The following is a 16,470-nucleotide window of genomic DNA, read 5'->3' on the forward strand; positions in this document are numbered from 1 at the left end:
TGATAAGATACCATCTAAATGGATCGGGTCTTTGTTGATACTTAAAAGTACAGTAGTAACGGTCAATAAAATATAGCAACAAAAAAATACTGTTCAATTACAGACAGTATCGATCATGCACGATCTTCTTCTGGGCGATGTGAAAATATAAAATCTAATTATTTCCTTGGCACTATCCGACACATCTTTATTGTCGGTGACCTGTACTACAACCATCAAATTTAAAGACAAAGCTTTAAGCTCATTTGCTCAACGTCGATCGGTAACTGTCCGTCCGTCGTACGACGGGAAACGTGGAAAACTGTTCTATCCGGCTTTTGACACTAGCGCTACGCCTTAACGTGCCCAGATCGGTAAAAACCGTTTCCACGACCGGTCCCGGACTAGTCCGGGGCTTTTCCTGTGAGTCCACTGTACCCACTGTTTCACGCCGACAGGGCAACGATTTGCGCGGTATCGTGTGAACAGTTCGTTCGTTCCCGGTCCCATCCGGACCGGGTGAAGACTGTTCGTCGAAGATGGGGTTCAGCACGAACTGTCGGGTAGTTGCGTGCCGGGCACGGAAACTATCCCGCTTGTAGTCGCTGTGTAGCGTTTCCTGCTCGAACTGTGCTATAATGTGGGCGGGAATGTCTACCGCCGTATCGCTACCGGCCGCTGACGGTGTTTTAGTTTGATAGCCCAAATCAACGGAAGCTGCCCGATGTGCGGTGGACGACCCACTGTGGGACAGTTCGTGCTGGGGCAGGCTTCGGATGGATCGAATGGAAGACGATCGGCCAACGGTGGCCGACGTATTGTTCAGGAACCGATCCATGATGTAGGAATCGGTCGGTAGCGTGTAATAGGTTTGGTGACTCACTTTCTCATCGTCGGTACTGTGCGATTGCTGATGTTGCTGTTGCTGAAGCCCAAGAGTTTGTTTAACCGGCGTACCGCCCGCACGAAGACGCTCGGGATCATTGATGTAATATTCCCGACCGATCCTAAAAGAAAGGAAAGGGTAATCCCTATCGTTAGCGAGAGGACTGTAGAAGCACGATTCAAGAGGCTCGCTTACTTCTTCTTTTCCGCTAGTGCACCTCCAGTAATCGATTGTAACGAGCGATCATTTTCCGTGCCAGAATCTGTGGGCTCTTTGGGTGCACTTTCGTCATCCATCAGTACTCCAGTGTCTCCTGCTGCCGGTGTCGCTTCCTTTCTCACTAGCCGATCGATCTCGATCATGCTAGTTGGACGACTCTTTTCGGATAGTCGACGTTGCAGCGCATCTGGAGAGTAAGGGTTGTTGGCGATAGGCTTCGCGTTACGCCACTTCATATGCTCCCGTTCGGCAATCGATCCTAGAAATTAAAGACATGATGAATTTCTTAATATACTGAAGTAACATGAAAGCGATTGAACTTTAACTTTAATCGCGACAAAAATCGTCCATTTCAAACCATTAAAAAATTGACCAATAGGCATGAAAAAGCGATATTAGAGACCTTGGAGCTAGTCTTGACAGTAAACAACCTGTTCGTACCAAAAAAGCTAGGAGTGCTAAAAAACTTACCCGGTATCAGTGTATCCGCCGTATCCAAAGACGCATCTTGCTCTCCCATCTGATCGTCAATTCCATCAGTGGATCCCTGTTGATGCTCGGATTCTTTTTGTGCTGCAACGATCGAACAAGTGTCAGCGATGGTTTCCATCACGTCATCGTGCGGTACCTCCAGATCCAGAACGGCTGGAGAAGGTTCGCATACGATACTTTGTTTGCTATTCGAGGATTGGTTAGTGTCAATGCTGTTAGGAGACGATGCCTGTTCCGTGAGGTTAGTTGACATGCAATTGTTAATGTTGGAGGTGGTGGTGGTGGTGGTGGTGAAGGTAGGGTTGGTAGAGAAAGACGTAAATGGTGATGAGAGGGAGGGAAGCTCGGTGTCACTGAATGGCATGCTGGTGTCTTCGATCTTCGACTCCGAACGGGATTCGATCGATGCTAGCATCATTTCGTCCGTGTTTGTCGAAGGGTCCTCGTAGGCAGGATCTTCATTTTTGATCGTTACGGTTGTGGAAGGTTGCTCGGTGGACGATGTATGCAGCACGGTTACCATCGGTGATGGTAGTTCCGGCGAGGACACACGTAACGCTTGTGGTGATTCTTCCGCATCGAAGGAACACTCCACAAGTGGGACCGTTTCTTCATCCATCGCAATCGCTTCCTGTACGTAGTCGATGTTCTTCAAACTATCACTGTATTCAGCCATCTGCAAACCAACCACTTCGGAGGGTAGAGGAAAGCACTCATCAAGCTCAGCTAGAGGCACATCACGAATCGCATGATCACTACACGGACGAACTTCAGTTTGTGCTGGATCATTGACGGCCATCTGCAGCTCTTCCTGGAACGCTGCGAGAGCATCGAGAGCTTCCGGTGATTCTACCATTTCCCACTGATCTGTTTCTGTGAGATCTACTGGTGGTGGGAAAGTCTCTTCAGACACATCAGCAGCATGGTTTAAAATACCCTTCAATTCCTCACAGTAGGCACGCATCTGTTCCGTTACGGCATCAATCCCTGGAGCACCTTCCGGACTGGGTGCATTATTGTCGAACGTCACCAGATCGGACTGAAGCGTTATTCGAGAAGTTTTCTCTTCCTCCGTACATTCAAATGGATCTTCTCTGATGGGAAGAGGCGTTTGTTCGAGTGACTGTAGCTGCTCAGGAAATTCCAGCTGATCGTGATTGCGTACGTACAGGGCTGCGGGCGGAGTTTCACGAATCTGAAGCAGATCTGGTGATGCGTCCGTCGTTCGGTTGGAACCGTTTTCATCCATTAGGGAACAAAACTCATCCTCCTGGCCAGTGAGCAAGCTGGCATCGTACGCCGGTTCGTATGTGTCAAACGATTCTAATCCGTCGAATGATTCGGCCAACAGGAGGCTGTTATTAGTTGCCTCCGATACCGTACGATATTCGGCCTCATCGTCCTGCTCCGCTTGTACACTATCTGCAGGAGACAGGATCGGTTGTTTTATTTCACCCAGTGTAGAACTTTCTTCTGTGATGGCTTCCAGCGAACTCTCAGCTAAGGTGGTCTCTAGCAGCGGATCTGTGTCAACTATTTCATGCAGCATTGCTGATGGTTGATCAACGGAAATATCTTTCACTGGGGAGCTTTTGTCGTCATGCGCACCATCGCCACCTTGCTCCGCTTGTACATTAGCCGCTGGAAATATGATCGGTGGTTTTACTTCATCCAAAGGAGAACTCTCCTCTGTAATGGCTTCCAGCGAACTTTCAACTAACGAGGTATCTTGTAGGTGTTCCGTTTCCACTACATCGTGCAGCATTGCCGGCGGTAGCTCCTCGGAGATAGCCGTCAGTGGGGAACTGTTTGCGAGCCGATCGAACACATCCGTTATCGTCATCATGATCGGATGGGGCGATAGGACTTGCTGTACTGGAGAATCCGGCGGCGACAGGGTGTCCAGCATCAGCAGTTGTTGTGACACTTTCGGTTGTTTGAAACGCTCAGGTTTGTTAGTATTCCTTCTACCGTCTACGTTATCGGGTGTATTATCCTCACTAGCACCATTACCAGTTGTACTATCCGCTACGCTATCACCATTACTATCGCTACTGCTACTAGTGTTATTAGTATCTGCTACAATTTCTACGGGATTTGATGGAGAAATAATCGAATGCGTGTCTTGTTGTTGTTGATGTGCTGCAGAAAACATGGGTAAGGTGGATATTGGTTTGAGAGTACAATGGTTAGTGTATTCCATACCGATGTGTGTTGGTGGTTTGGTGTAGTTATAGCATTGGAAAGGCAAGGATCAGGTAGACTGTACAGACAGGGTGTCAATTTTGGTGGCGGTGGTGGTTAATAGAGGGGCCAAACCTACTACACGGAGGTTGGGTTGTTACTGGTGCTGCTAGTCGAACGAAGGGTTATGGTAAACTGTAGGACCTGCGGCGGTCGGGATGACTTACCTCGATCTATTGGGATTTCTTTTCGATCACCGTAACCGTTGCTGGTGGATTCGGTGGCGGAACTGTGGAAAGAAAATTACAAACAAATAGCTCATATTAAAGAATTCTTAACGCACGGACATAAATTCTAGGACGTTTCACAGCAGGACCCAACAATGCGTAAAAAGCATTAGCAAGAAAAAGCTTTCACTACCGATCTATTGTATCCGATCTGTCATCGATCTTTGTGCACCAAAAGATTGGCTCTGCCTGTCCCAAACTTACCGACTGTCACCGGCCTCGGTGCGCTGCAATAATTTCACATCATCCGTTATGACGTTATTGTTCGCCTCGAAAACATCATCCAGGAAGGGATTGGTAATGGCTGGATTAGTAGTTTCTACTTTATCCCTCACCGGTTCTATACTGATCAAATCATCGACCAGCAGTCCAGTAGTTCCACCAAGACCATTGGTGTGATTTTGTGTCGACTGTTCTGCCAGCAGCTGACTGTTGGTAGCCTCTGACAGAACCTCCTCATTGACCGGCAGTGAGTTAATCGACACGAGACTATCCGGTGGCAGATGTTCTTCCAGCGAGTCTTGTATTTTAGATGAAGAAGAAATTCCTTCGCTCGTGTCCTTACTGCTGCTAGATGCCATCACTACTGTGGCACTCTGTTTTGGGACATCTGTTGCCACCGGCACATTACTATCCGATTCGTACCCCTCGCAGTCCGAACCCGCCTCCGACAGATCACTGATCTCGTCTGCATTCTTGTCCCCGATCAGCGCTTTCACCTCCTCCGTCGGCGATGGCACGAGCATGGCGATCGAGGATTCGGTCGTTTTCAGTTGCCGTTTGCGGAAAAGCCAATTCTCCTCCCACGTACCATCGGTTGCGTTCGATTTGAGTGATTGCAGGTCGTCGTCTTCTGCGCCGGATCCGGAACCGGTCGTGTCGGACAGATCGGGCAGAGGTACTTTGTGGCGTTGGATATAATCGCTGAGGTACGATTCGTCCGTGTCGGAAAGTCGTCGTTCGCCGGGTGCGATGTAGCTAATGCCTTCGTGCAATTGAACGTCGTCAGCCTGCGTATGTGGGGAGCCGGGAAATGAAAGATGAACAAGTCTTCCAAGAACAATACAATCGGTCTCGAGCCACTTACCGTTACGGACATCTGTCGGAGGGTTTCTTTGCTCAGCAAACCCGGATGGCTGCCTGCAGAGGACCATCGCGGAACAAGTTAACACGAAGCATGGAAAAAGGGACAAATAAACAAGATAGTGATGTAACCGTTGCGGGACACTCGTACTAAACGTACTGGCAGACGTGCAGAAGCATTTGCAAAAGGCTACAGAAAGAAGCACTAAATAGTCTTACAACTAGAGCCCAATAGCCGGGGTTTTCCCACTCGACCTATAGGGGCATGGCCTTTTAAATCTACTCCAGCAAAAAATAGCAAAACACTTCCTGAAAACACATACACACAAACCTTGCCTGCTGTCGGTAAAAGTTCAAGGCCAGATTCTATTTCAGACAGTACATTAAGGAGAGGAACCTCACGTGCTAGACACTGTAGTATCATGTGGCTTAGAAAATCACTGCAAAAGAAGATCGTTCCGACACTTGAACTCACTCACGATGCAGCGTACACTTGGCAAGGAACCAAACCAAAGGAACTCTAATTGCATTACCCAAAAAACAAAGCTCCGTTTCTGCTTTGCTTGTGCGTTCTCGTCTGAGAAACACAGTAGCAAGTAGCAGTTTCGCAACAAAATATGAATCAACGCCATAAAGAGCAAAACACATTAATGCAATTATTGTTGCGTTCCTTGTTCCAGCGTCGCGAAGGTTTGTATGCTTTAAACTGCCCTTTTTTAAAATGTGTCACCAAAGAATGTGCCCACAATCCGGCGCCAAGCGATTGAGGTAACCTTCGTAGATTAAACTTTCCTAACGTTCTGCCTAAGCTTCTTCGTAATCCGTTACGCAGTGTTACGAAGACAATCTGCGAGGCTACGAGACAGCCAAAGACACTCTTATGAACGTACAGCGGTGCAAGAATGTTGCATAATTGGATCAAATTAAAAAAAATAAACCTTTAGATTTTTACAACAGTTTTGGGTCAATGAATAACAATTTTATCGGATTCAGCTTGTTTTGAAAGAAAGTTGAGATAAGATAAGAATTAAAACAGCCACATTGAAACTAGGACACGGACCACTACTTCAAGCAGTTGAGATCACAATGCTAATCACCATCAAACACTTAGTCGCTAAGAAACTAGGCTAGACTTTTCACCAAAGATCACTTACCCTCCCCGGACAGCTGATTGTGGTTGATGTCAACCGGCGGTACAGCAGCTCCGGTCGATTTTCCAGCCACGTCACCGCTGCTAGTGAAGTTTTTCGGATTCCGATAGTCGTCCACTACCTGGGGCGAGAAGAAAATATTCGATCACAAAGTACAGATAGATCGTACCGACGATAATCGTGATCACGCCGAGCATTGCTCTTTCCCACTTAGTGTTACTGGGGACCGTAAGATCCTTTCCTGTTCACTGGGTGATTCTAGGCAATATTCAACAAGGCTTGGTTGGTTACACAAAACGGGGAACCGCACTTTACGGCACTGAACTTCACGATTCGGTAACTGAAAACAACTTCCACGTTGGTAGGACGGTTCCACGTTTCCGATGTTCTCAAAGTTCCGCTCAAAGTAAGATAACAACTATCAAGGTGTTCCGGCCGTAGACAAACACGCCAATAATGAAGATGATAATATCACAAAAGACACATAAAATGTGATATGACACAGTCAATCGGTCAGGTGTCTTTCCTAGTACACACAAACACACCACCGAAGGTTCACGTTCCCTTCTAGACACTTGGAAAGATTTTCCGTCAAGGCAAGAACTTGAGCGTAGCCGATGTGGCGGTTGCTCTAGCTGGACACGAACTGATTGCACAAAAATTGTCTAACGAACGAGTCGATGATATGGGCTTGTTGTTATTTTTTGCCTCGCTATTACTTTCACTCGGGCACGAGCACTACTTGCAGAGGGTGGAATCCTTAGAAATGCCATGTGGCTAATGAAAATAACGAAAAACGACAAAGACACAGAACATGAGGACCAGTGTGTGTGTGTGTTAGATACGTTGACCAATATCTATCAATAAACTTTTACGTCCAAGGAGTACTTCTTCCTTAACCATTCGAGAGGGAACTTCGATTGGCAAATTCAATCCAAATGTCGTCGGTCGTTGAAAGGGAAACGGATTATCCATTGGTGACAGTGCCCAACGTAACACATTTGGTGGGAAAGGTAGCATGCTCCATGGGAACGAATCGGACGAAAAAACCTACCTTATTCAGCACCGCAGTGGCCAACAGCTGCTCGTACTTCTTCGGATCGAAGTACGGCAGATGCTCTTCCGGCCGTAATGGCAGGCCACTGTGGTTCAGCAGCTCCGGCAGCTTGGCGATCTGGTCCAGAATTTTCTGTATCAGTTGCTTCAGCTCGAAGTGCTGATCGCTCGGGCTGTGATGCTGCTGTTGACCTTCCCATAGCGGTAGATCTACCAGAGGAAGGAAATCAAAACAAAATAACGATTAATAAAAGTGTGAAATAAGCATTTTATATGTTAAAACAGATAAACAGTTTAGAAGAAGTATGGAAAATATATTTGTAAGAAGAATTGCAGCTAAAGATAAAGAAAGAGGAACTTAAAACCATGCAAAACACGTAGAAAACGATGCAAAAACACAAAAAGAAACACTACAAACAAACCACAAGAAGTGCGCAAAAGTGAGTGATAAAGTGATTTTTTTTCCTGTGATCAAGAGTATGTGTGCTTTGCGTTTTTGTGCACTGGAAATTGTCAAATGGATGCAGCTATTAATAATTTCACACTTAGCGCTTCGGGAGGGGGGGGAGAGGGGGGGGGTTGGGTGAGAGTGTTTCAAGATCACTCTTGACCAGAAGCTGGAGTTGTACATTACACTAATGTAATGTTAATGTTGTTTGCAGCCCTAAGCAGCAGCAGCAGCAGCAGCAACGAGTCAAAGAGGTGAAGGACACTAATGGTGCATCCAAACACCGCAGGTCACGTACGCGCGTGTGTGTGTGAGAGGAGCGAGGCTCACTTAATCCAACCCACCCGGTGGTGGGTCGCTCCGGCTGTATTCATAGGCTATTTTGAGCTCGTTACCGGAGACCGGTGAGCAAGTATAATTACAAACGAGGGGCAATCCTTGATTGAAGTCATCCTGAACATGAACCTGCTTTAATTAGCATTCTACGCTCGATTCGATTAAGTTCTTTGCTATTTTTGTGCGTTCGTTAGGGGAGCTTCGTGGAGCTAAACAGCGTACAGAAAAAGAAAACGAATAACCTCATTGATGTAAGCACACACAGCACCGGGGGAGGGTCGTGCGTCCATCTTGACTCTCGTCTGTCGTGTGATGAGCGTGCATGAATGTGAGTGGCCTTTTTAGCAGGTCTCTGTTTTTACAACAATCCGTTTTATTCATCAGATTGTGAATGTTTTTTGTGTATTTTTTTTTTTTGAATACATCCACAAACACACACGGCCGAAACTGCTAATTACGTCAATGGCGAACAGATCAGCAAAACACAAGCGGAAGGTGACACATAAGATGGCGCCAAAAAAAGCTAAGATAAGAGGCTAATTTAAATTGTTTTATTTTTGACTAGCTTCATATAATTAAAATGTTTTTCTAACATTGCTTTACGTTTTATTGTTAGGATATGAATGTTTCCGCATTTTTTCACGTACTGCTGATAGAAAGGGGTTTTCTTTTTGAAGAGATCTATTCCCGTTGAGTTTGATATCTTTATCGTGATGGCCTTGGTTCAGAAGGAAGTTGATTTAAAAATCTCTCATCATTGATAACAATAGAAGCCTTTGTATGGGTTTCGTAAAATAGATTTCCTAATTGTCTATTTTGTGATACTTTACGAACCAATAAGATGATTTTAATCATGAAATTAAATGAAAATTTTGAGGGTTCCTTCATTGCTCAAGTTTTGTTCCTTCAATTGTTGTGCTCAAAAATGTTCCTTCATTAGGTGACACAATGTGTAAAAGAAGCATTTAATCCTAGGTTTTTTGTATTGCTACGTCTATAATGTATAGCTTCTGCTTCGAATACTACAGTATAAGCTCGAGCACAAGCTTGACCCAAGTTCAAATCCCATTAAGACCGTCCCCCTGTAGTGGTATCAACAAGTCTAATAAGCCATTTGATGGCCGGCGTGACCTAGTAGGTCGTCAAGCAAAAAGTAATGATGTTAAGGATTCTACTCTTATCAGAAGAAATTGTTCTTAGCTAGATTTTACTGCTACATTTATATAAAATAAATATACACTAATAAATTTAAGTTTCCCCCCCTTATTGGAAGAAAAAGCGCACAAAACAGCTTCGCTCCGAGGACTTTTAATCTTAGAAACTGTTGAAGATTGCCGAAAAGTTGAATTAATTATCACTGACCCGAAATAAAACCAAATAAAACCAAAAAACTGCAGCAAATGAACCGAATGAAACGTGAAACAGCACAGAAACTGAAACCACCGAAACCAAGAAACGCAACAATGAAACAATAATCCAAAAAACAAAGAAAAACAAAGAAGCAAAACAACCACTCTTCCGTTTGTTCCCTTCGCTGCCTGCCGTGCCTGCCGGTCGTGAAACTTTGGACCAAAACATTGGTCTTTTGGTGTGTTTTTTGGTGCATTTTTTTTCGTTGGTTGTTTCGTGTCTTGTCGCGGTCATTTGAGCTCATCCACAACCGAAGCTTCATCGTAGCTGCGTCGATTGATCACGCAAATTACCGTTGAACGAGCGCACTCCCGTGTGTATATGTGCGGACAATTTGGAAAAGCTTCCTCCAATCACACATGCGTGTTTTCCACATGAGTGACTGACGACAAGCAGTAGCACCTATCCGTTTCTTCGCGTTTGTCCCGATTCGCAGAAAAGCGAGAGGAAGTTCCCTTCGGTAAACACTATTTGCATAGGGAAATCAATTGCATTATGCCGATTTAATGCATGATTTACTCTGCTCAGCTTACAGTGGTTTTTTTTTCTGTAAATGGGAGATTTGATACCGACGAAAAAACAGAGCATAAGGTGAAGCTCCTTTAATAATCGTTTTTTAATCTTACGAAATGGTAACCAATCAAGAGGAAATGCCAGTTAACTCATTTCTCTTTGCTGCAATCAACATCAACGTCCTTCAACGTCCTTCGTCCTTCGGGTGCGAAACCTGTTCCATTCGGTGGCGGAATTAATTTCCCTTGCAGCGCTCTTCCAATGCCTTCCCAGCACGGCGCTGCATTGAAATCGAGATGCAAAATGGTTCCTCCCAACAGCGATTCGGTGGCACAGGTGGCGCGTGAAGGGCACGAAGGTCGCGCGAAATTGAAGAGCGAAAGGTGACCGTAATCGCGTACGTCTTTCGCGCGCGCGTGTGTATGTGTTGGTGTGTGGCCGGTGTCAAGTTCACCGTCGCACATAATGGCCTTTAATCTCGGAGGCTTACTCCGGCGCTGGTGGTGATTTGAACTGCACACGTTCTGGTAGGGCAAGATCCGTTTTTGGAGTTTAGCTATAAAGCCCCCCCCGGCTGATGGCGCCGCATTTTATTTTCGTACGGCAATAATCAATGCTCGAGCGCAGTAATCTTGGTACAAAACCAAAAACCGAAGTCCAGACTGCGGTACGATCAGACACGGTAAAGGTTATCAGGGTGGATAAATATTGATAAGAATTTCGTAATGTTGTTTTCGGCACAGTGGATGGGAATGCTGCATTCCTAATGCTTCACTATCGTGACCATGGGAAAATAGTATGATCGATCTTCTGCTTAGCTTCGTTGAAACTATGTAATAGATAAAGTAGGATAGCATGGTTTTGTCTTCAATCGACACGCGTTCGCGATAAGTGATAAAATAGCCTTAAAAGATAACTGAATGCCCTGATCCAGGGCTTTAAAAACACTTTACTTGTTTTATGGGAGAAACATCTTAAAGGAAATAACAGCGTCGAAATTGAATTATCGGTGCAGGCATAGTTAGATATGCTTTGTTTACAGATAATGTTTGAATAACACAGGATAAAGAATCTGTGTTTAAAATGTATTAATGTAAACAGGTTTGATAGAGCAAATAAACTATTTTTAAGGAAAAGAAGTTTTTTTTAAGAGGCCTATGCCATTTGGAATTCGTCTAGAGCACTCTACAGTCTACCAGATACTTGGCATAGAATGCTGTTCCATCGGTTTGTATCAGGTGAACTTTTGTTAAGCACATAAGAAATTGTAGAAATGCATGATAGACAGAAGGACAGTGTTTTCAGCCTTGTGAATGTGGCAGGGTCTTTAGCTTTTTCTGTAATTATAGTTTCAAGACATTTGCTTCCGGCGGTTAACTGAGATTTGAAATAGTTTCTGATCAAACTTTTATTTCATGTTAACCTTGAGCAGGATTTAGAGAAATTGAAGAATTATCCTCTTATTTGACGTGAACTCCAATTGTCAAGACTAACAGCTTTGACGATCTTCAATATAATTATTTCTGTCGAGCCTGTAAAATTCCTATAGTACAAAAAATTCTACGATAAATGTTGAGAAATTATGCCAAGAAAAAAACATCCACTCGTGGTAAACAGTCTGCTAGGCTGCACACGTATTCACTCGCATATGTTATGTCGAGGGTACCTTTTTTGAGAAGTATTGGAGTATAAGATTAATAACACAATGAGTCACGGTTACTGGACTGGTTGGAGGTCTGAAATGCATAATAGGAAGCTGAGTTCCTCATCAAGATATCGAATTTAAGAGTGATCATTGTTAGGATGACACATCGGCAAAAGAAGGAATTTTTATATCGTTTCAGAGAAAAAAGATAAATCAAAACGTGAGGTTGGATCAGACTTAATGTTTTTAGTATGAGTTAGCTAACCATCTCAGCTATAATTTACGTATTTTTTGAGTTTGTGATGCCCAGTATTCATACCCAAGTAAGTAATAAATAAAGTTCCTATCGTAAACCGTGCTTTTTAAAATGGTTTTACTCTGGTCAATAAAAACTCCCTTTGTAGGGATTTTACGTCGCAAATGAATCACATATTAAAGTTTCCACTATGCATTGACAAGATTGAAATCAAGTCACAATATTTAACTACACGCTTTCATCTTGCGAATAATTCAATCATGATATCGAGCAGCAAACAGCATAAAGATGTGTCTAATACATTCAATGTGCTTATTCGTCTACGGCATCGAGGAATTTTACTTTCCATCGGACCTTTCGTACGGTGGCGAAAGGTGAAACGGAATGCAATTTTCCATTGCTAATTTTGAGCGAAAGGATCAACGGCTCACTTCCTCAGCAGGCTTATCACTATCAAACTGGTACATTGCGTCCAATGTTACCTCACCGCAGATCACAAGATAAAAGCTGTTTTGGTGGATCCAATAAAGTTGGGTAATTAATTAGCAATATAATTTAACATCTCGCAATGTGGCCGATGTGTATCGAACCGCAAACAATAACGTCCTTCACACTTTATCAACGCCTGAAAAGATTATTATTTAAATGAAGCTGTTACTGTTCCGTCCAATGTCACAAACGGTAGGAATCACTTTCTACAGTCGGACACCTTTGCCGCTGCAATCGATAACTTATTTTGCGCTTCAAATTAGTGTGTCATTTGACTGTTTTGCTGTGGTGATCCGAAGCAATTTGCATTTGTTTTTTCACCTGCCTGTTGGACCGTGAAGCTGTGAAAATTCGCTGAGTTTGCTTGACAGTTGTGAGGCAAGTAAGATTGCTTAAGAATTAAAAATTGTGCCCAGATGAAGCCATCTTAAGCAACCACATCGAGGGGTGTCGGTTCTGATGCTTACCTAGCACAACTTGAAGGAAGTAGACGGCCACGTACGACACGACAGCGGTGAGCAGATAGTAGCTAAGAAACAAACAGCTGCAGAACACCATTTTGATGCCTTGTTTTGGTTTTGTTTTTAATAATAATTCACTATACCAACTGTTATAAACTATTAAACGCAAACACTACCACAATTGGTTCAAATTTAATCTACCTATCCTGGTGACGTTTGTTATAAGAGTAGGGAAATTGAAATAATACAAACAAATCACTTTTCTATTCGCACTGAGATGAGCACTCTTCTTATAATCTTCTGTTCCGTTATTCTCGTCAGAGGAGATGGCAACACTTGACGACAATCGAGCATAAATCAAGCGTCTGAATCGGTCTCATCCAAAAGCGTTCGGTTCCAATTTTCGATCTCCCCTTTTATGATTCGAATCGCCTGCCAACGGTATCATGTGTTCGATGAAAAGCTTCATTCTCTCCCAACTCCAGTTTTGCGACACTTTTTCCGCGAAATTGTCTAGTGGCGTGTGCGCGCCCGCAGTGATCGTTTTGGCGTGAAAATTGTTTCCCGCACGGTATGGGGAAGCGAACAACTTAATTAAATTTTCTTGCCACCCCTGTTAGAATAAAATCGCGCTGGAAAAAAAAAATGGTGGAAGGCACTGTAATAGTTTTTCCCTTGCGTTGATGATCGGGAACAGCGATGGAAGCGTGTGTACTGGAGCAACTAGATTATTGGAAAAGTTTCATTGCCATTCAAGTGGTGTGCTTGGGAAAGCTCCCACCCATCCAATGCGTGTGGGTTAAAGATTTCAAAGATTTCATGAAGCAGATTTCATGGCTGACATCAGGGGTTTTTCACTCCCATGCTATATGCTTGAGTTGGTGACAAAAAAGAAAAAAAAAAACGCATTGGCCACACAATGAGCTTCCTGTAATTTGTGACCTGCTCGGTATCGGTAAGGTTGTGATTCGCCCTACGGCGAGATAAGAGAAGATTTCATTCGCACCGAGCCACAAGAAAGATAAGATTAATTTTTGGCTTTATTTACACCTTGCTGCTGCCTATGACGACAGCTTTGGTGTGTTGCCCTTTAATAATAACTCGCCTTTCCTTCGAGCAAAAAAGCTGCAGTGGATTAGAAGTAGCGAAGAGATCCCTTACTTTGTGCTTGGTGCGGTAGAAATGGATTAAAAGATTGTACTTCTTAAGCTGTTTCGTAACAAAGCTTAGGCAATGTTTTCTATTTTCCAATACAATGCTCAACCTAATGTGTAGAAAATTATTAGGATCAATAACAAAGGGGAAAATGCTACAGATTTTGTACATCACCATTAACGAGTAATGTTGGTCCCAATAAATGCAAGCAGTAATTATAATTTCTAAACTCCAAGTGATTAAATGAAAAATGAAAAAATGGCTTTAAGCTTTTATTTATTGTATCGTGAAAACATACCGAAACCTACGCTTAATCAATGTTTTTCATCAAGTCCATCGCCGGGGAAAATCGTGAATGAAACGATAATTTAATCCGATTCTATTCCAGCCAAGGAAACAGCTTCTTCGCCTACGTCTTCGTGAATATTTCATGAAAACTGCTGTTCTCTTGCTGTCTGAGCTGTAAGCTTTCCGATTTTTGTTATATTTCAAGAAGAACAACACACTACTTCCAGTATCTCAACCACAAAACCATATTAATAGCGTAATTGAAGCACAAACTAACCGCACACGAACGAATTGCCTGCAGACACAGTGGCATAGTGCACTTCCTTCCGGGTGGTGGAAAGGCCCACAAAAGCTACCAGTAAAAAAGACACATAAACAACGCCGGATAATGCGGAAAAACTCATGGAAGTGAATGGGACTTTTTCCAAAGTTTCCAAAACAAAAAACCACACACACGCTCGTGTGTGCGTAGTAGTTAAGCCAAAAGACAAAAAGCGAAAGGTTTAAAAAAATGACTTTATACCAATATTAATGGGGTGCGATCGGTTAAATTGTTAAGCAGGTTTAAATGGGTGGCTGGGTGTGCGCGAACATCCAACAGCTTTCCTCGAAAAATATTGAACAAAAAAAAAAAGGAAAAACTGTGCAACCCAGTCACTAAAATTGATGCAATAATGTTTCAACAAATAAATAAATGCAAACATTGCGCACCACGAGCAGACTGATAAGAGAGCACCGATGTCTGCGATGACGGTGACGGTGATGATGATGATCCTGTCTTATTGGCAGAGGCTACCCTCATGTCCACGTCTATTATGACTTATTCATTTGTGAGGCGTTTGGGTGGTTTCGATTTTGGTTCGATTTCGGTTGCAGTCGGTTGTAACTTTTCACCACTTTCCACTTGGCTGGAATGCCCACTGACCGGTCACTAATTGGGAATCATAAAGTCGTGTCGTTGGGTTTAAAGTGTCTAGCCATGGGGGTTGCACCGTTGGTTGAAAGGATGATTCAACAGCGATTGATCGTAACGAGTGAAACAGTTTGGTGAAGAAATATAGTTTTAACAAACTGTTAATAAAAGTTGTTGTCTGTTAGATTTTTAAAATCATATGTTTTAGTTTAAGTAATCTGGATACACTTTATCCGATCCTCTGTGTCCAATGTATCGAAATATATTTGACAAACTTTAATATTTTCTTCAAAGAGCAATAAAAAGAACTATTCAATGCGTAATACTTGTGCAGAAATATTGGCTCAAGGCTAGAGATAATATTAAACTGACCATATAAAAAATAAACAAATATTTACTAAAAGTATTATATAGAAACATAAAATATGACCAAAGGGCAATAAGCCACCTTATTGAACATAAATAAGAAAAGAAATAAAAACACAATTTTTATGATATCGGTTCAATAAATAAATAAAAATAAATAAATAAACAATAAATAAAAAAACAGAATAAAAAATTAAATTTTCTTGCTCGAAGCAATACAACGACTCACCGTAAAATTCTGTCATATAAAATTAACTCAAACTTTAGCTTTAAATGGAAAAATACAACCATTATCTATCACAAAATTACCATTTTACAAGAATAAATAGGTAAAAGTACATTAAAAGAACATTAAAATTTGTAGGAAAACATATAAATTTATGAAATTACTTGAAAGAACTCTATTATGATGATACATCTAAGAATTTATTGATACTTTTGTTAATTTGATTCAGATTTCAGTAATAAAGTCGAAGCAAAAAATAAAACTTCCTCATCGATTTAATAAACAATTAGTCCATTTTTTAACAGGAAGTGCATCGGAAGGAAATACAACTACGTTTCCGTGGATCAAATTAGCATCCGATGCACCTGAAAAACCGTTGCAAAACCAAACTATTATCAGCAAGAGGGAGACACAACAAGAAATAAAAAACATCTCCTTCTGTCTAAGCATGGAGGCGCCTCCACGTTATATCAACGCGATACGCGAAACACCACACAATCAATCAAAACACGGCAATCATTTCAATTTACGGCCACCAAACAGCACGCCCGCGTACCGCACAAGCAGCAGCTTTAGCAGCACAAGTTCGTTCGGGATGCAATTTATGATTTTGCCGTATCCACACTA

The 16,470-nt window shown here is 42.8% G+C and overlaps 1 protein-coding gene across 5 annotated transcripts in view; it reads right to left on the reverse strand.

Annotated features, from left to right (window-relative positions):
• The window catches only part of LOC126561400 (uncharacterized), a 112,298-nt gene that overhangs the window by 4,393 nt on the left and 91,435 nt on the right, over positions 1-16,470 (reverse strand). For 3 of the 5 annotated variants that reach the window (XM_050217519.1, XM_050217521.1, XM_050217520.1), the window contains 8 exons: positions 7,332-7,547; positions 6,285-6,398; positions 5,135-5,187; positions 4,252-5,057; positions 3,988-4,049; positions 1,556-1,729; positions 1,061-1,343; positions 863-986 (listed from right to left, as the gene is read on the reverse strand). In XM_050217519.1, coding sequence (XP_050073476.1) covers positions 863-986; positions 1,061-1,343; positions 1,556-1,729; positions 3,988-4,049; positions 4,252-5,057; positions 5,135-5,187; positions 6,285-6,398; positions 7,332-7,547 — 1,832 coding nt within the window. Of the gene's footprint in view, positions 1-862; positions 987-1,060; positions 1,344-1,555; positions 3,077-3,286; positions 3,503-3,987; positions 4,050-4,251; positions 5,058-5,134; positions 5,188-6,284; positions 6,399-7,331; positions 7,548-16,470 lie in introns of all 5 variants that reach the window. The other 2 variants (XM_050217523.1, XM_050217522.1) reach the window with 2 other exon arrangements.

This window comes from Anopheles maculipalpis, chromosome 3RL (genome assembly GCF_943734695.1).
Source record: "Anopheles maculipalpis chromosome 3RL, idAnoMacuDA_375_x, whole genome shotgun sequence".
Taxonomy (NCBI): Eukaryota; Metazoa; Arthropoda; class Insecta; order Diptera; family Culicidae; genus Anopheles; species Anopheles maculipalpis.